Source organism: Tachypleus tridentatus, chromosome 2 (genome assembly GCF_004210375.1).
Source record: "Tachypleus tridentatus isolate NWPU-2018 chromosome 2, ASM421037v1, whole genome shotgun sequence".
Taxonomy (NCBI): domain Eukaryota; kingdom Metazoa; phylum Arthropoda; class Merostomata; order Xiphosura; family Limulidae; genus Tachypleus; species Tachypleus tridentatus.
The window spans coordinates 151,201,391-151,222,370 of NC_134826.1; the positions used below are offsets into that span (position 1 = coordinate 151,201,391).

The 20,980-nt window shown below is 34.2% G+C and overlaps 2 protein-coding genes and 1 long non-coding RNA gene across 13 annotated transcripts in view; 1 reads left to right on the forward strand and 2 right to left on the reverse strand.

Annotated features, from left to right (window-relative positions):
• LOC143245365 (uncharacterized) overlaps positions 1-5,749 on the reverse strand; it is a 161,196-nt gene extending 155,447 nt beyond the window's left edge. For all 11 annotated transcript variants that reach the window (XR_013025604.1, XR_013025607.1, XR_013025605.1 and 8 more), the window contains exons 1-2: positions 5,611-5,749; positions 1,678-1,986 (exon numbers count right to left, since the gene is read on the reverse strand). Coding sequence is in view for 6 of the 11 variants with exons in the window: in XM_076491617.1 (XP_076347732.1) it covers positions 1,678-1,899 (222 nt within the window). In the remaining 5 variants the exon portion in view is untranslated. The remainder of the gene's footprint in view (positions 1-1,677; positions 1,987-5,610) is intronic.
• Positions 5,750-8,806: 3,057 nt separating this feature from the next.
• LOC143245367 (uncharacterized) lies at positions 8,807-9,858 on the forward strand. The gene is made up of 2 exons (XR_013025609.1): positions 8,807-9,072; positions 9,668-9,858. It is a non-coding gene; the product is annotated as an uncharacterized LOC143245367 (long non-coding RNA).
• The window catches only part of LOC143245366 (uncharacterized), a 35,336-nt gene continuing 23,998 nt past the window's right edge, over positions 9,643-20,980 (reverse strand). The window contains exons 9-12 of the mRNA XM_076491626.1: positions 20,122-20,250; positions 18,084-18,245; positions 17,364-17,556; positions 9,643-9,873 (exon numbers count right to left, since the gene is read on the reverse strand). Of these exons, the coding sequence (XP_076347741.1) occupies positions 9,660-9,873; positions 17,364-17,556; positions 18,084-18,245; positions 20,122-20,250 (698 nt within the window). The 3' untranslated portion in view covers positions 9,643-9,659. The remainder of the gene's footprint in view (positions 9,874-17,363; positions 17,557-18,083; positions 18,246-20,121; positions 20,251-20,980) is intronic.

Below are 20,980 nucleotides of genomic sequence, written 5' to 3' on the forward strand. Positions count from 1 at the left end.
TGTTCGCCCGAAGTGAACCCCATTCAAAATGTTTGAGGGGTGGATGGCAAGGGAAGTCTATAGAAATGGACGTCAATTTCAAACAGTGCATGATCTTCGTGAAGCCATCTTCACCACTTGGAATAACATTCCAGCCAGCCTTCTGCAAACGCTTATATCGGCCATGCCAAAACGAATGTTTCAAGTTATTCGCAATTACGGCCGTGCAACTCATTATTGATACCTCTTGTTGGGCATTTTCTACCTTGTTTAGAACTTCATTTTGTATGGTCTTAAACTTTTGACCAGTTAGTATTTAGGCTAATTCCATTGTGTTCACATTTTCCCTATTAAATGCTAAAAATTTTTTTTTTCCCCTTTTCTTATTTTCATCATTCGAAGCTCTACTCAAATAAGTAGTTGAGTCTAACAACGCAAAAATGCGTATTTTGTCTTTATGTTTATTGGCCTTAAGATTTTGGCCATGAGTGTATATCACTGGGTGGAATATCTCACGATGAAAGTAAACATTAGGGGATAACCAAGTTTGTCATACACTGCTTATACAAATGTTCTTGAATAAACTATTTTAAACAAAGATTTGGTTTATGTTACTGTTTAATATAAACTTGTTGCCTGGCATGGCTAGGTGGTTAGGGCGCTCGATTTGTAATCCGAGGGTCACAGGTTCGATTTCCTGTTACACCAAACTTGCTTGTCCTTTCAGCCGTGGGAGCGTTATAATGTGACTGTGAACTCCACTATTCGTTGGTAAAAGAGTAACCCAGTCGTTGGCAGTGGTTTGTGATAACTAACTGCCTTTCTATATTCTTACACTGCTAAATTAGATATGTCAAGCGGAAATAGCCCAAATGTAGCTTTGCGTGAAAATTCAAAACAAACAAACACAAACTTGTATAATGGGCTGTAGATCCTTACTGATGGGAGATAGGGGCAGTCTCTTTAAGACCAGAACTATTTCATCAAAAATGCTTCGAATTTTGAAATAGACAAAAAATTAACTTAAAAACTCGTTAGTTACGAATTTTTAAATATGCAAATTATGAAACATTGTAGAACAAATTGTGTTCAACATAGCATGTTTTTCAAAATAATTTTACTGCAGCTTGTTCAACTGGTGCCCCCAGTGGCTCAGCGGTATGTCTGTGGACTTACAACGCTAAAATCCGGTTTTCGATATCCGTGGTGGACAGAGAACAGATAGCCCATTGTGCAGCTTTGTGCTTAATTAAAAACAACAACAATGTTCAATTAGTCCACTGTATAGTTTTATAAAAAATATTTTAAACTCCGTTTAGACGAACTTAGAAGAGTAAGAAAGGTCATCTCCAAACCTAGACTGAAGGTAGGAGACCATGTGGATTTATTCAACATATCAACCCACTGTCCTCTTAAATTAAAACGTTTATTGTATCTGTCTAATTATTGTAACATAAGCACAGCTCACATACAAATACATTTATTGATAATGACAGCTTGAAAACTTTAAAAATGTTTGAGGGGTGGATGGTAAGGGAAGTCTATAGAAATGCATGATTTAAGGTTCAGCGGTTGAAAGACGAGAGGAAAAAAACATTATGATAAATCTGATAAAAACTGGCACTTCCATTTATTAGTACCATGTAAAGACATTGAATGTTATCCAAAATCATTTTGAAAAACAAAAACTATATTCACCCATTTTGTAGAAATTCCAGAATCAGACATATTCCAAGCTGAGTATATTAACAACGTGTATTTCATTGCCTCCCACTTGTTCCACCAGAGCCAACTTGAATTGGCACGGAATCTTATGTGGTCAGTAGCAGAAAGCAGGACAAAACTGTGGACGTTGGAGAACTCTGTTGTTTTGTGTAAATTATTTAAAGTACAAAAGTCCTCACCAGAAATCATTTTCATGTCATACCTAACGACTTTAAGTGATGTCTGATGAAAAAAGAGGCTCCCACTGTCCACCTTTCTTATGGATTCTCGCCTCCCACTCACCTACACAAAGAAGAAGCATAATTATAGATTTAATTGATAACGTAAAAGTTTCTGTGAATAATTTATCACTATCAAAATACCAGTTGTTTTCTAAGAAATCCACGTCTATCCTATTACTTGTTGAAAAATAGAAATATTAAAGAATGCAGTCTGTCTATTTACAAGCCTCACTTGCACACAGGTTATTTATGCAAGTGTTACTTTATTGTAGATCGAACACAAAATAACAAGGTAATAAAAGTCAAACAAACTTAAGATACATCATTCCTGCAGTAGAAATGTATATGTCATGACTTACCAAGGCAGAAATTTCCTCATAAGCAGAATTGCTCATGTAATTGTTCATAACCCATCCCACAAGATGCTTAACACGTTATTATCAAACATATAAAGTAACTGTTTCAGTAGAGGGACTCTTAACAGTACAAACTAGGATATATAATAACACATTTACACATGAAATATTAATATAAAACACGTTACATACATTGTAATTTATAATAAGATACCTTTCAAAGCATATCTCTTTAAAACACAGTCGCCACGTCAGTAACATGTACAGCATATATTATTAATAATACGGAATATCAATGTGAAATCATACAGCTATTCATATTTCACGTGTATCTTAAAGATAAATGTCATTACTTTTCAAATAATAACTCACTTTTCTACGTCATCCACATAACGTTTACCTTTCATAACAAATTTATTAAAGTTATAATTTCATTGAGTAATAAACACTTCTGAGGATTTTAGAAATATTATAACACGTGTTGTTTAAGGTAAACTATTCCTGAGATGGAGAATTAATACTTAAATTTAGATAACATGGAAATGGGCCTATGTAATTTCAAGTGGTTGTTTTTTCCAAACTGGTCAATAAAGATATGTAATAACTTCTTCAAATTTTCTCACCAATCACATTCTCACCCTTCCTATTGAAGAAATAAAGTACCTTATAGGTCTCACCCGTTCGTCCAGAGTTTTTCTGTTTGGTTTAAACTTTAGACTTAAGAACCAAACATTCAGTTAAAGCGTTAACTGGAATGTTTGTATAAATATTTCAACTCCCAACAATTTTAGTCAAAGATTTACAACCAAACTGGAGCGAGGTTCCCCATTTGTTTACCAGTTTTTATTTAGTTTCGGAATTATAAGACAGAGGAAACTATATTGGTTCTATGTCCACAGCAGGTATCGGAACTGGATTTTTAACGTTATGAACCACATAAATTTCAATGTACCACTTGAGAGGGGTCTAAATTAGGGAAAAATAAGACAACGAAAACGACAATAGAGCCTCTTCAGAGACATGTAAAGCACACTGTATCTTATATCTTTCGTCAAAATATTAGGTAGTTGTTTCTATTCTTTGAGAAACAATTACTGAACATTTAAAATGAGTACAAGGTAGTTTCCCACCAACACTATGACATAAGAAATGAAGTGACAAGCACGTGCAGTATGTGGAAGTATTAAGGTATTATAAATATTCAAACGTATGGTTTATTTTTACCATCGTGTTTCACTCACAAGTAACAAAATGACGAGTTTTTGAAAGTTACTTATGTTTATGGTAGTTAGTACCTACCAGTTATTTGATAACACTGACATTTGGTTCTTGTGTGAAACGTTATTTCCTAGTAATATACTGTCGCCTAAGGAAACCACAAGCTGTAAAAATATGTAACTGTAAAAGAAAGTTTACATTACAAATTTTATAGATCAGTGAGCACTGTTGTTGGTAATACACGTGGAACCTCACTACCAATGAAACCTTTTGTTTAGAATTTTGCGATACTCCATTTCTAAATTTTCCCAAATATTTAATTCACAATTAAAATAATTCACAAGACGCAAAGTAAATTAAAAAAACATATAAATAGAATTTTACAAGTTTAAGAATTAAAATCTTTTTAGAAATCAAACTTTCTGATAATTTCCACTTAAGATAGTTCCTCGTTCGTTTGATATTCGAAACAACTAAAAATACTATATTCTGTTACTGAAGTTTGTCCCCCGCTAGTTGAGCGGTAAGACTACGGACTTACAAAGCTAAAATCAGAGGTTCGATTCCCTTTGGTGGACTGAACAGACAATCCGATGTGGCTTCGTTATGGGAAAACACAGTTATATTGTCATGGAAACGTATCACCGGTCGGCTGTATTAAAACTGTTATTAATATATAATAGAGAACAACGTTATTCTCTATCACACACATATATATAAGTTTAAATACCCATACCAATCGTCTTGAAATAAGTTTTTACTTCAAATGGGTTTTAGTCATCACGCATCTCATGGATATCAAAACTAAATTTGTTTGGTAATCTAGGTACGAACTAAAATTTCTGGTTCATTATTTAGTGTGAAGAGTCCACGTCATTTAAAGTATTAAAACTATATATATTTAGAATTCAGTTAAGGCTTTGATGATCTTTTTATAAAAATGTTTCACGAATTCGCATCCCTGTCGCGCCAAACATGCTCGCCCTTTCAGCCGTGGGAACGTTATAATGTGACGGTCAATCCCACTATTTGTTGGTAAAAGAGTAGCCCAAGAGTTGGCGGTGGGTCGTGACGACTAGCTGCCTTCCTTCTAGTCTACACTGCTAAATTAGGGACGGCTAGCACAGATAACCCTTGAGTAGCTTTGGGCGAAATTCAAAACAATTACAATTACTTAACGCGTCGGTTTATATAGTTTAAGGCGCGATTCTCGAATGTTCAACAATCTTCAAAGACACTCTAGCATTTTCGTAAAACAAATATCTTTTATTCTTACGCTCAAAAATCTTCTATAAATTCAGAAAACATGGGGACTTGCGCAATATACATCCGACGACATATGTCACATGCATCAAACTGAAACAAAGTAGGTATTAAAATAAACGTATAACGGTAAATCCATTATACCTCTCTCCTTAGAAAATTAAAAATTGTCTTACAGACATCCTTCACATTACACGAATGGTATCTTGAATTCTTCTATTATTGTTTGGCTAACACAGTTTACAAACTCACTTTTACCGAGGAAGATATCTAATGCTCTTGAGAAAACATTAACGTTTGAAGTTAACTCACTTATATTTACATTGAACAGTTCATACTTTTCAAAATCTATAAGTGTTCCTGGTAAGATTCTGTAGTTTTCCAATTAATGAGTATTAATCACAATTCCATCTTTCAAAGCTTATATTATCCGGACTGTAGCCTGTTGTGTCTCTCAGCGAGTCAATTTATATTGTTTAAGGCGCAATTTTTGAATGTTCAATAATGTTCAAAAACACGCAATAATTTTCGTAAAACAAATATTGTTGATTTTTACTGTAAAAAAATTTTCTACAAATTAAGAGAAAAGGCGGGACTTGCACAATACAAGTCCAACAATATACGCCACATGCATCAAATTCAAATAATGAGTGTTAAAATAAACTCATAACGGTAAATTTGTTACAGTGAACGTTCAGTAACACAATTACCAAATACCCATACAATTTTCACAATGCACATATTTAAAGTCCACACCTATATCGTGTATCAGATGTGAAAACACGAAGCAATGAATAACTTAAAATACGTGTACAACTTACAAATATATCTATATAAAACAAACTAACCTAAATGACTTGAATGAGCATGAAACACAATCATTCCTAAAGACCTGAGAGTTGAATGTTCATACAATGGATCCGTATATTCAGCAACTGGTCGTCCTTTATCGGTTTCATTCACAGTCAGAGTTGGAAGCTGGTCAAAATGTGGGTTCCTTCGGGCAGATGGAGCATAGTTAACTTTCATCTAAACATAAAATATTGTTTTAATCAGTTATATAACCAAAGAACGATGAAGAGCTTTATTGACACAGCACAGAATTGATGTTAAGTTTCACATCTAAATACTGTTTGTTTGTTAAGTTGGACATCTAAATACTCTTTGTTTGTTAAGTTGGACATCTAAATACTCTTTGTTTGTTAAGTTGGACATCTAAATACTCTTTGTTTGTCAAGTTGGACATCTAAATACTGTTTGTTTGTTAACTTGTAAATACTGTTTGTTTGTTTGTTTGAAATTAAGCACAAAGCTCCACAATGGATTATCTGTGCTCTGCGAACCACGAACATTGAAACTCAGTTTCTAGTGGTTTGAGTCCGAACACGTACCATTGGGCCACTGTGGTTGACATCTAAAAAAAAAAGAATGTTTGAAACCCTACTGGATTGAAGAATAACAACAAAACAAAGAAGTATTGCAAATAAATGGAACTGATGAAATAATGAAACTCTAACTAAACAAAAGAAGTATCTACAGAAGTAGAGATCAGATTTAGCCAATATACTGAATGAAGTGAAACTACAACTAAAAACACACTCTGTATAGCTTATAATAGAAGGGCAACAAGTACATTGTTTAGTGTATTGGGGCAGAAAGGCCAGCTGCCAGTTCTCCCTGTTTATAGATATATTTTCAAAAGGAGATAAGGACGGGAAATTAAAGGGTTTAGTTTTGTTTGGTATCAGTTTGTAATTATTGGACAAAAGAATGAAAGTTGGAAGTCCTAAAGAAATAAAAGGTGGTATGTGGGTGTGGGTGTTTTTTATAGTAAAGCCACATCGGGCTATCTGCTGAGCCCACAGAAGGGAATCGAATCGCTGATTTTAGCGTTGTAAATCCGTAGACATATCGCTGTATTAGCAGGGGGCTGAATGATGGTATATTTCTAACATGGGGATATTTTACCTTTTTGTACATCTCGTGAAACGGTGGAGGTTGGGAGTTTTACATCATAGAAATTTACTGTGAATTATTTCTAGTTAATGGTGTATCCAAATATTAAGTGTAATTGCCTTCCCAAAAATTACTGCACACAGTGAAAGACAGTTGGAGTTGAGAACTTGTGTGTTTAAGCATTAAGCTCCTAACCTTCAACTGATTTCCTTTAGTTGTTGTCTTGTTTCACATTGTCGTCTGTATTGTTTTTAATGGATTAAATATCCCCAATGTATTACGTTGCTATGGCCACAGACTTTATCCATAATGACTTTTAATGATGACAACAAAGACTAGTCATGGAAACATTAATTTAGATTTTGTCGTTTATATTGTTGACTAAAAATCGCACATTTGCAATTAACTTATTTAATGATCATTTCTATGTGTGTGTGTCCCTATACATATATATATATATATGTATGTATGGTCATGATGGAAAATTGAGAACATACTTTGATATAACCTCTCAGCTTCCACGTTTAATGACACAAATTATTAATATCATACATAAATATTCGCCACCTAATCATTACTTGTTTTATTTTATCTAAATGTATAGAACATTTCTATTTTGTTATTTATTATTAAATATACTCAATGTTTCAGTTAAACAATTAATTCCCTGTTTATTCCCAGTATTGGTTTGTGCAACATATTATATCATCATTTACATGTACATTATTCTTATCGTTAAGTGTTTACCCAACAGTTTTGTGTGATCCATAAATACAGCAATGTTTTGTAGTAAGTTCTTAGCTTTATGTGTTCTAGCAATTTATAGATGAGAATGTTACATCGATAAATTAATTATTCTGGTGAACATTATGTCAATTATTATTTGTTTAATAACAGTGTTAACCAGCGCTGCCTTTGTTTTTTGTAGTTTTTTTCGTTGGGAGGTGGCTCACTCCTTCTGTTTTCCCATTCTTTATTTAGATAAGTAAAAGAAAATGATTTTATTAAAAATAACCTTCGATTTGGTGTTTGAAAATAAACTACGAAATTGTTTTAAAGTAGGGCTTCCTTGTGAATAACGTTTTCTGTTTTTCCTTGACTAGTAAAAACAAATATGCCCTTTTGGAAAATATTTAGATTATCCTAGATAAGTATGCGTGCATCCGTTCTGGCGAAGATGATACGCCTAGCTCTATTTTCCGTCAACACTCACCAAATATTAAAATCTGAAACGTATATATGTATATTACATTGTGTTCTATATGCTTTAATGTAGTTAATATATATTTATAAATACGATTTCCTATTCACATTGATGTATGAAGGATACGACAAGCAAAATAAAATATTATACTTTATAATGTCAAAAAATCTAATTACAAGTATCGAACCACCCATATTAGAAAACATTTGAATAAAATACACTCACTGACTTGATTCTAGATTGCTAATATATTATTTTATAGGCTAGGTCTGCTGTTTAATTTTTCGCGCACGACTTTCTAATTCAGTATACATTTCTATTGTGTGCGAGGTTAAATGTATGACACATTTGCAGACGCGTAGTTCACAGCTGTGAAGCAATAGCCCAATATTAATCAAATATATGAACGCGAAGTTCATCTCATATTCCACCTGATACAAGCGCTCTAGCAGTTACGCTGATTTTACTTTAATTCCAGCGTACAGAATAAGTAATATAATGTAAGCCTTACTCTTTTTGTCAACGAGTCTTTTTATACAACGAAGGCGACATGATTTGATTTTATAGGCTTGGCCTATTGTTTGCTTTTTCGCGCACGTCATCTAATTCTGCATTCCTTTCTATTGTGTGTGAGGTTATAAATACTTATATACATATGATGTATCAGTAGATGTATAGTTAATGATCTATAGTTAAATAGACCTATAGTGGCATATTCGCAATTTAATGTTAACTCAAACCTACAAAACATGTCAAGTCTACGTACAATTTATTCATGCACTATTCGTGTTAACCATAGCTAAGCGGTTCGGTATCGGTAGCAGACAACTGACGTATATATCAACCAAAAATAGTCGTTTTGCCCATGATCTCAATGAGAGAAATGTGAGCTGCGCAGTGAACGCAACGAACAAACAGAAATTTCGCGTTTTGTACACAGATTGTAATTCAAAATAAATAATCTCAAGTTCTGATTATAGAATATGATATTTATCTTTTTAACTGACTCGAAATTTGTGCTTATGTTTGTTTGTATTGCAAAGCTGCATAATACACCCTCTGGGCTGAATCCACTGCAATGCTTGAGTCTCGAATTTTAGCATAACAAGGCCTCAAGCTCACCGCTGGGTTACTAGAGATCATCCAAAAAGTATGTAAAACAGCCATTTTTTTTTTACTCCGAAAACTTTTAAGAAAAGACATTCAATATGTGCCAAGTTTACAGTTTGAATTTGCTTTGTTGTAAATTGTTGTCTTTGTTATGGTGTAATATAGCATGTTCTTGTTTGTCTTTCCTAATTTAATCTTTGAACAACGTAATGTTATATTTGAGTGGTATTATCAGTTGTCCTTCATATATTAAAATAAAGTTTTCTGTTTCCCCTCTTGTTATGTGCGTGTAGAAACAATTCGAAAAAGGAATACAAAACCATCAGTTTCATCGGTTATCTTATAATTTGAAAACAGTTCATTATCACGAACTACAAATGATAGTGAGATTAACGGTTTGTCACAACAACATTGAAGTTAATGTTTTCGTATAGTGTGGGTTGACCCTGTATTATTTCTATGTTGTAGGTAAAATATGTATGAGTCTTTGTTGTATTTATTACAAATTGTCTTCTTAAATTAAATGAAGAATAACAAGTCCAATGTGCTAAATTTTGTGTAACATGAAAGAAAGCCTTCTGAATTTCTGAAACAGAAAGTGCAGGTCACATCAAGTGAATTTGCTCTTTATTTAGACAAAATTCGCAGAACAAAATGAAGACTCACCATGAAATACAAATGAGAAGTATCAACAACCACAGAAGATCCGAAGAAATCGTACGTTTTCAAAATTACTGAAACTTGAAACTCTCCACTATATCCAATAGTTGGATTAAACCATATTGGTGTGTCAAAATAAAATGTTTGATTTCCTTCAGGCCGTAAACTTTCCCACTCTGATCTGTAAAAAAATTGAACATAACAAACAAACCTCAGTAAAAGGTTAGGAGAAATTTAAACTATAAGGTTTTGTGAAATCACGCATAAATACAGTCCAGTTATACATAATTGGATTATATTTATTCAGAAATAATGTTAGGTGATATTTAAACTTTAACCTATTTTGGTTGAAACATATGTAAATATAATGGTCGATTAAATTTAATTTTTCAGTAATTTCTATCAGTTTTCCTATATTAAAATATTTTAACAATAAATACTCTTTAAATAGATTTATAAGCAACACAAATACATGCCTCTCAATTGTTCTAGTATATCTGTTTATCAGACCAATAATATTTTGAGAACGTTACATTCATCTACTGTAATAACATTTGACTTACATAACTAGTGATAAAATATGAAGAAAACAATATCATGCTTATACGATACACTTATCACGAATATTACATGCTTATGTTTCTTAAAAGTTCTATCAATGTTTTGGGTATTTAAAACCAAAATACAGTTCACACAAAAACAATTGTTGGATGTTACAATATAAATAGCACCTCAACTACTACGATAAGATGGAAGGAGGATCAACACTGAAATATTTTTGAAGAACTTGTTTCAACATACATCTCTATGGAACTAACGTACGGACATACGCGCGTTAAACTATTAACAAGAAGTTGTTATGCATTTTCGCTCCATGAGTTTACTGAAAGTATGATTCAAGTTAATCATTTTTCTAAAATGAATTTTTACAGACATATGACAATACTAAAATAACAAGGTGGATGTTGATCCATCTTGGCCATCCTATCCATTATACTAAACTTTAAAATAGAAAGGCAGTTCATTTCAAAAGCCATTCGGCCTGTTGGAGAAGTAAAGCTGTCATAGCTGAGGATGACTTACCCTGCCAAGATGCATAACTGTGTCTTACCATTAAATACGAACAAAGATAGTGCATCAACACCACCATTTCGCTTAACAGTATTAAAACTTTAGTTATATTCCTTCTAACTCTTCTAAAGAAAAAAAACACAATCAGAGGTCTTATCTTCTTAGAAAAACCTGATCATCTCAAGTACCATCTAGTAGCCTTCCTCTGAATCCTTTTCAACAGTAATACCGCATGGATATTTGCTTTTTACTAAAAACTTAACATTTAAAATAAAAAACGCCCAGTTAAACACAAGAGTGCTAAGATTGTATTACACATCCAATCATTCTTCTACATCTTGAGAACCTTATATTAAATGCTGCTTATGAATTCCTAATGTCATCCTTGTCGAATTGCTAAGCACTTTCATTATGGTTAATCCTCTATGGAAAGTCAACATGTGTGAGATTATGGTCCAGGACATGTTGCTTCCCCTGTCAATAACTCATCTTCGGATAATTATCATAACTGAAAGTATTGTTATGTCTCAACTTTACAACAAATTAAATAAAGTTTGGAACACTTGAAAAGAGTAGTTCATAGCATTTAGTTCTTGTTGTGGAATATTTCCCAGTGTAGTAAAATTGACAGGTGCTGTTCTATTATCCAAAGCCACTACGCTCTTTATGGCTGAAGAACAGTAACTCTCTACTGGCTTGCCATCTCTTTTGACTTGACTGAAATGATAGAAAAAAAGTAAAAGCACTGTCATGACATTGTATTACAGCTGCCTTGAAAAGCCCTAATATTGAGTGAAAGGACAGGATATGACAGGTATAGTATGGTGAATGTATTATTATTGTCTGTTTGTTTGTTGAAAAGCCCTAATGTTGAGTGAAAGGACAGGATATGACAGGTATAGTATGGTGAATGTATTATTATTGTCTGTTTGTTTGTTGAAAAGCCCTAATGTTGAGTGAAAGGACAGGATATGACAGGTATAGTATGGTGAATGTATTATTATTGTCTGTTTGTTTGTTGAAAAGCCCTAATGTTGAGTGAAAGGACAGGATATGACAGGTATAGTATGGTGAATGTATTATTATTGTCTGTTTGTTTGTTGAATTTTGCAAAAAGCTATTTGATGGTTAACTGTACAAGCTGTCCTTATTTGGAAATGATAAACTGGATGTTTGGAAACTATTCAACCAATCGCTACCAAGATTTCGGCTACACTTTACTCATGAAAACCAGGATTGACTGTCTCATTATACTGCCTCATTGACTGAAATCACAAACATGTTCCGTGAACAATTTGGTAAAACTATCCATAGATTATAACTCGATTACCCTGACTACTAGGCAAGGTCAGGCTCATATTATTATTATATTTTTTTTATTTTCACTCAGTTGTCGTTATTAATGCTTAGGTTGCTTAAACTGAAGAAATGAGAGACCATCTTTCAACTCAAGTTGTCTATGGTTAATTTCATTTTTAATCTCTTTTCCTTTGCTTTTGTCCTTTTCTTGGATTCTATATCTATGTCTGGTTCTGACACGAATATGAGTAATAACCGTTTGAAAGATGGTCTTAACATTCTGAACTAGATAACATCAAGAGTTATAAATGAGTTAAGAGGATTTGTGTTTCGATTTTTGCCTGGGATCGAAGTTTATAAAGAAATAACAAATTTGTAAGAATTTTTATAATATTTATCAGAAAAGACATTTAAAAATTAAGTTAGATAAAGATCTACCTTAAGGTAAGTGTATAGATTTTTAAAAGTTTTCTAGGAGAAAACATTTTCTAAATTTTTCTTTTGTGAGCTGTATAATTTATCTGAGGTGGTATTCATTCCCTATGGTGCTGCTCCTTTGTATAGATGTTACAGAAGAATAGAAAAACAAGACATTGCTTTGTTGCTTCAGATGTTTTATTATATTTATAAATTTACAGCCTCACTGGTTGATTATAAAATATATCCAGTTAGTGTTATCCTCATTTAAATCTAGGGAATTGTGCTATGCTCGTGCTTGACATATATGTGTATGTATTTCTATTTCCAGGCTATTAATGCACTAAATTAATTGAAATTTCAATTATTCTTTTAAACCCCTCGAGGTGGAAGAAAGTTCTGTACTTTTATTTTGCCTCTTCTGGGATCTAAACATTCGCCCACGTGTTTGCGTGGGAGGCGACCCATGAAGGGAAGGAGAGGATCTTGATGGTTGAGAGATCAAACCATATCATACCACTTTGGACTTGAATTCTTGTAGATGGGCAGCTTTAGGGCGGCCCCCAGGTTGAATCAGCTGATACACTTGGGTTATAGTCAACCAAGTACCAGTGTTGGACGTTCTCAACAAGTGTTGTGTCTGATACTGGTGATTGGGTATAGTGCTCACAAAACCCTGGTGTTGTTGCAGTGTCCTTATTTGGCATTGCAGTGTGTCCTCTCAAAGAGCTCCATGGTGGGTGGGAACAGTGGACACTGAAGTGTATTCTATTTATTATGGATACTCCTATCAATGAAAAATTAAAATAACAGATAATTGGTAAACAACCACGTATGGACGACTCTGTTATACAGTCACCATCACAATCGGACTCAACACCTCCATTTATGATTTCGCATTCATTATTTGAGAAATCCTTAGGGTAGATGTCTCCCTTTTTCATTCAGAAAATATTATAGGAATTTACTGCTCCCCAAGTCAGTAAGGAACTTGCACTCTGGAAACAATTTGGTGGAAACATCGACATCACAACACCTCAAACTCCTAAATTTGAAAATAACTTGCTAAAGTTAGTCCCCATGCAACCTTGAATTCCTCAAGAGAAGTTAAATTTGAAAGTTATTTAAGAACTCCGATTCCCGAGTCGGAGATCTTCGCTGGTTTCTCCAGCTAAGGCGTTTAGCAGTGCACCAAATCTCCACTCGTGAGAATGGGATAATGCTGCATGCAAATGTACTTATTTTGATGTTTACATTGCCCCATACACTTGAAATTATAAAGACAGGACACGTAAACTGTAAGGCAGAGCCATATATTCCCAAACCTCTCAGATATTTTCAATGTCAGAGGTTCGGCCACTCGAAAACGTTATGTTGTGTCTCTTTGATGTGTACTCGTTGTGGTGGTAAAGACCATGATGCCTACGAGTCAAAACTAGAACCTCGCAGTGTTAATTGTAACAGTTCCTACTTCTCTTACTTTCTTTCTTACTCTAAAAGGATGGAGGAAAAAGAGGTGCAATTCTTAAAATACTTTGAACAATATCTTCTATCCAGGGACTCAGACGTTATCGTCATCACTCGATCTCAGACATATAGTGCATCATTCCATATGAGTCACTTTTATACCGTGTAAAGAGCCTTTTGCCCTCCATGATTAAGTGAGTTGATTAGCCAATGCCCATCTCTGTCTCCACCATTCCTTCCAGTGGCTCCCCTGATTTCAGTTTATTTGGCTCCAGCTTCTAGTGTCTGCTCGGGCCCATTTTCTTCTTCAGCCCCAAGATGCAGAACGATTATTCATTCACGCTTTCAGTCGCTGGAATCTACGTCCATTGACAGATACCTGCCCACTCGACTTAAGGCAGGATTCATGGAGGTTGATAGACCTCCTATAAAAAAATGGTCAGAAACAGAAGGACTCTTCACCCAAGTAAAAATGACCACTTTAATATGTTGAAACTGTCGAGGTTTTCATAATAATTTGGATGACATCAAGGTGCTGATTGATTCTAATCATCCTTACAAGAAACGTTTCTGAAGTGTGCGATACAGTTACCTTTCACAAGTTTATTTTGTACCTAAATGACAGGTTGTGCAGTGGACAAGTGAATGGAAGGATGGCTCTATTGGTCGACCCACCTTATCTTTGCCATTTGATATACCCTAGAAGGTCAGAGCCATCCGTGTTTCATTCTTTCACACAATCACTGTTTGCTCTCACTACCTGTCTCCTGGAAAGATCTATGATCAATCAGACCTTGATGTTCTTATTGAATAATAACTATCTCCCTCTTTAATACTCGGGGACTTTAATGGACATAATCTCCTCTGGAGTGGTTCTGATACTGATGGGAAGCTTCATTCCATAGAACAAACACTCTCGGACCACAACCTTTCTCTCTTCACTTCTAGTTCATATATTTATATGCATGCACCTAGTCAGTCGTTTACTGCTATTGATCTCTCTATCTGCTCCCCTTTGCTCTTCTCTCACTTCTCTTGTGAGATTGGCAGTGACCCACAAGGCAGTGATTATTTTCCTATCAATCTGAGAGGAAGACTAACTGTGATCGATGCCACCTGGCCAACGTGCCTCTGGACCAGGTGAACTAGCTCACCTTCACAGCTATCTTACAACAGCATCCAACTTGGGGTTGTGCCTTTCTACCTCAGTGGGCTATGCTTTTTCAGAATAGAAAGTCTGTCATTCTTTTCTTTGACCTTCGTAACCAGGCATAGCTGGCTGAATTTGGTTTGTTCTTGAATGACATCGCTGTATCCAGTGGTCAGCTCATCATAACAAAGCTTATTACCATCCCAAAAAGTGACTTTTCTTTGGGTCATCTGAGCAAGGTGGATACTCCTGATTGGGAGCCCTGCATTCTATTTGCCGAAAATCTTTCAAACCATCCTTCAATTCCCATTAATGCAGATGGTTCGAAATCAGGTGACTCTGTGGTTGCAAACAGGATCCTTTCTACAGTTTTTGTGTTCAATGCCGAATTGTACGCCATTTCTCTTGCCCTGGATCGCATAAAAACTATGCAGTACATGAATTGTACTATTTATACCAACATGCTTAGCTCTCTACTTGCCCTGAAATCGCTTCACATTAGTTCTAACCCTGTTCTCGTCAATATTCAAAATCGACCATTTCTTATTATCCATTTATATCCACTTTTACTGGATACTAGGCCACGCCAGTATTAGCGGGAACGTGCTCGCAGACACCACAGCTAAGTTGCTTGCTCTGGTGCTATCACTGCCGTGCCTGTTCTATACATGAACTATGGTCCTGTATTCAAGGCTCGGCTCTGCGCCAGTTGGCAGTCCACTAGGAGTGACCAACGTGATAACAAGCTTTTCCACTTTGGCCGTCTTGCTTCCATAAGATTTGGAAGGAGGAAGTTGTTCTGACCAGGCAACACATTGGTCACAGTTTTTAACTCATCACTTTTGTTTATATGGTACTGCTGCACCAATGTATAATCTGTGTGACCCTCAGGTCACAATAGTTCACATTTTGATGTCATACCGTCGTTACAGCCGTGAATAACGGCACCATTTTAGACATGTGAATTTTTATGTGTTTTACCCTTAACACTGAACAGTGTCATTGGCGATGCTGACACTGTTCATCTTACTTTAAATTTTAAGGGTCATTAACCTTTTTAATTCTATTTAAGTTTGTATCAGAAACTTGGTCATTGTTTTATCTTAACTTGATTTATTTTTAAATGTTTAAATAATTTCACTTTTATTGTTTTCCGGTTGTTTGGCGCAGATAGCCTAGTTGCTTGGCATCAATAAACGTCAAATAACCAAACAACCAATCGTTTAAGACCTACCTAACCTCTTTTATTTTACGTCGTTTATTTTGTTTTAATGTTCGTTTGTTATTGTTAATGTGAATGCATATATCTCAGTTACTTTTAATTTGAATATAATAAATATTTTATACACATGTTGAACAGATGAATCTAGTATGATCATATTGTAACAGATATTTGTCTTTAACTTCAGTTGTTGAATCACGTACAAGATATTTAGTGTGGTTTAATTGTGTATTAGTCAGTTACATTTTTAATGTAATTTTTTTTTACTTGTGGCATTATACAAATGTCTACAAAACATGATGATCATAAACTATAGAGATAGTTGCCCGTTAATAGTTTAAGAAGGAAAAACACGTGTTTCATCTTATAGTTCACGTGAGTCACGTGTAACAATAGATTAAAATATGAGCTAAAAGGGTTTGATAGAAGTGACAGACAATGCTGAAACAAAATTAACAGCCCTGATCAATTGGCATATTTTTTCTCCTTAAATGACGAATAAGCAACCTAAACAAAGTTACAATAGTCAATAACTTTTAACCATTAACCAAGGGAGATAACCAGGCAGTATCGTCCACCATCATAATGACTTTGAATCAAATAATAGAAGTGGATCTCATTAGAACCGAAGTTTGTGCTTTGCAGGATCTTTGAACCTGTTAGTCAAATGGTTAGTGCAGCTTGCTCTTGGGTATGGTTCTGAACCAAAGAAGATAATTTTTAGGATGTCTTATTTATTCTCATATTTTATTCATAAATCTTTATAAATAATTGTAAAGAATGGTTCATTTTAAAGTCGTTTAAATAAATTGATGAAAACATTACCTTGCATTGATATTGTTTTAAAAAAAAACACATCTGCGTGTGTATGTCTTGTTAAATCAAGTTAAGCCTTTTTTACTACACATGGAAATATTTTTCCACGCAATATATCCCATAACATTAATAATTTTTAGTATTTAAAATTATTGCTTCTTCTAGTAACAGAAAGAACAACAGAACTAAACCTTAGATTGTAAACTTATTTAATGATGTATAAACCTACCTTTCTCCTTTTCTTGTTTGAATAATAAATATTCCGGGTATACGTGATGAATTACCCTTCTGATCAATGTTGCCAAGTTCTAGCCAGAAATTTTCAAGACTGTTTAGTTTCACAGTTTCAAATGAACTTTCTGAAGTTTTGTCAGGAGTGGTCATCATTTTATTTTCAAAGTCCGACATTTTAACACTTGAAACTATCGAAACAAAGTGAAAAACTTGCACATAAACATATTTTAAAATTCAAACACATATACCCAAATTTAAATATTTTTTTGTATAGCGTAAACATGAAAATGAATTGTAATTTTTTATGTTCCCATTCAGAAATTAGAATATAACTCAAGCCTTTTAAGGCATTTAATGTCCTTCTACGTCAAAGTTTCTGGAAAGAGAAAACGATGTTATGAATTACGTTTCTGGAATTTCTTTATAAAAATATTTTGCATGAGCATAACTGTAGTTAAACCTGACTTTTATAACTTATACAGATAACAATATACACAACTACATAACATATTATTTAGATACAGTTTAGAATAAAATTTTGAAGTTTATAGACGTATGTTTCTATAGATTGAGCTACACTTTTGGAAAACCACCAGCAATAAGTTCTATGAACTAAATAACTAAACGTTTTTATGGCATGACCTACATTTTGAAGGACCACCATCAACAAGTTTTATGAAAGCTTATAACGATATGTTTTTATAAAATTACTCACATTTTAGAGGACCACCATCGACAAGTTCTAAGAAAAGATTGTCTTTAACGCAAAACTCAGTTTCTTTATGTGCTTCGTAAAATATCTTTCTTTGCCTAGACTGTAAATGAGGCTTGAAGGAAGAGGGCGTTACCAGCTGACAAATAACATGTATGTTGTGACCTGTCCAGAAACCAAAACGTTCATAATTAAAATCCTAACCTATGAAATATCAAAAATTAGATCATGGCTGAAAACGTTAAGAAAAATGGTTTACTTCTAAACTGTTTTATATTTTATAACGCATTCCAAAATAAGTGAATTGGTATGGAATAATTTACTAACAATATGTGTATATTAAGCCTTTTTGTATCTCAGAAACGCTGGAATGGGTTTTAACACTTTTAGTCTTGAAGCAGAGAACAACGTCTCGACCCTCCTAGGTCATCTTTTATTAAACGCTGAATTTGACTAACTCGTTCCTTGAAATCAAATGTCAGTGAATCGTTCCCAACAAAGTCTAGAACCACAAATACTGCACTAGTGTCCCTGAATCTTCACATATCACTAATTTCCAATTGGTACTTAATACACGGATTGAAATATTTTATCTTTATTTTTTGTCACAATAGATGAATATTAACAAATAAAGATCTTAAGGGTCGTTTTGATAATGAAATGAAAAGTATGTTATACCTTCATATTGCATTCTGGAACAATGACTCAATGAGTTGTTAAAGTAACAAAGGAGAAACGGTTACCAGAGAAAGTGGACAAGTGAGTTAAGTATTCATTCAAGATTGATCCACAAGCCAATAACAAGCAGGATCAGCATACCCAGGTAGTTAGGACACTCGACTCGAATCTGAGGGTCGCGGGTTCGAATTCCCGTCACACTAAACATACTAGCCTTTTTAGCCGTGTATGGCGTTACAATGTAACGATAAATCTCACTATTTGTTGGTAAGAGATTAGCCCAAGAGTTGGCGGTGGGTGGTGATGACTAGCTGCCTTCCCTCTGATCTTACACTGCTAAATTAGGGGCGGGTAGCGCAGATAGTTCACGTTTAGTTTTGCGCGAAAATTAAAAACAAACAAACCAATAAGAAGCCATGAACTTAATCATAAAGCCATACCTTCTGGTCGTTCTTTTCTAAAGGCAGGCCCGGCATGGCCAAGCGCGTTAAGGCGTGCGACTCGTAATCTGAGAGTCGCGGGTTCGCATTCCGGTCGCGCTAAACATGCTCGCCCTCTCAGCCGTGGGGTCGATATAATGATACAGTCAATCCCACTATTCGTTGGTAAAAGAGTAACCCAAGAGTTGGCGGTGGGTGGTGATGACTAGCTGCCTTCTCTCTAGTCTTACACTGCAAAATTAGGGACGGCTAGCACAGATAGCCCTCGAGTAGCTTTGTGCGAAATTCAAAAACAAACAAACAATTTTCTAAAGGCTATGGTTACTTATTTTCAGTCAAAACAATTATGATATGACTTCGCTCATGTTATTTATTGGTCACTTAGTGTAATCATTATTGCACTTAGTACAACTTGAATTATGAGGTATAAAGATTAGATTTTGATTTAAAGTTTCAGATTATCAGAAGTTTTTTCAGATTTAGGCATACAAAAATTTAAAGTGTAACTGAGAAACTGGAAATCAGAATAAAATGGTAGAAAGTGCGACTGAAAAAAGTAGTATATTTTGTCAGTTTTTATAGGTGTCGTGAGTTCTCTGATAGTTGGTGAATTAGTACGAAATGCCAGTACAGAGAACAAACAGAAGTATTATATTCTCATTCTTGATAAACATATGTTTATAAACACATGTCACAGTAAATACGTTTTTTATTCTCAATACATAAAAACTACATCTTCAGGACTTATAACGAAACTATAAATTCAAGAAAAGTTGCATTGTAATTAAAAAGTAACATTTCACACAGAGCTTTACCTGACACATCGTGTAAACTTTCACATATTCACACTCAAAAGAATTTCAAACTTATTTTAAGTGTTTTTGTGTCACACAAAAAGTAAAACCAGTACAAAATATACTTGCATTCATCGAGAACGATCAACCTAGCTAGTCCATATTCTGATTGACTTTTCGCTGTGGCTCTAATTTCATTAACATTCAACAAAACGTTATCATCAGGTTTTATATAATTTCCTTTTCGTTCTTGAGAATCTATAAAAAAGTAATTAATTGAAAATTATTAGTTAAGTATAAATCTACTTTATTCACGCCAACATTGTAGTATGTAGTTTTATTTAATACAAACACACTCTTATAACAAAGCACCACTTGTTATTTTACTAATTATTAAAACTGCAGTGCCACCTTTCACAAAAAAAAAGGTATTTCTGCCAATCCACACTTTCAAACCTAAAATATTAAACAATGTAAATATTAAGTTTTAATGTATATGTTAAGAAATAAAGGTACACTTGGAACGTCGAATTGTCTTTGTAAATTCTTAAGAAATAAACTTCGGAATTCTTGTTATCGAGCTATCAGTAGCTGCCAAAATTGGTAACCAGTGTGATAAGTTGTGTATGATTATTAATTATTCAGTTTTTCTTCACTTGTCACTGAGTTAAGCTGCTGCAGGGGAATTCAACTCCTCACCAGTAACCTGGTGAAGTCAAATTCATTATGTGTTTCACAATTTGTAGTGAGGGGGATACAACGATGCCACAGACACCAGAAACGATGATGTCATAGTTCCACAAAGTGTCACCAGAAGGTGTGTTGCAAGGGCAGTAAAGTTCTGTAGGCAGAAGGTGCAACTAAACTTCTTGAAGGAGAATCTATTGCTATAGGCAGATATTTCCTTAGGATTGCAAACAGATTTTGAATTATGTTTATCTCTTTATTGGATATGTTTTATAAAGGCAGATGATCTTACTAGGTATAC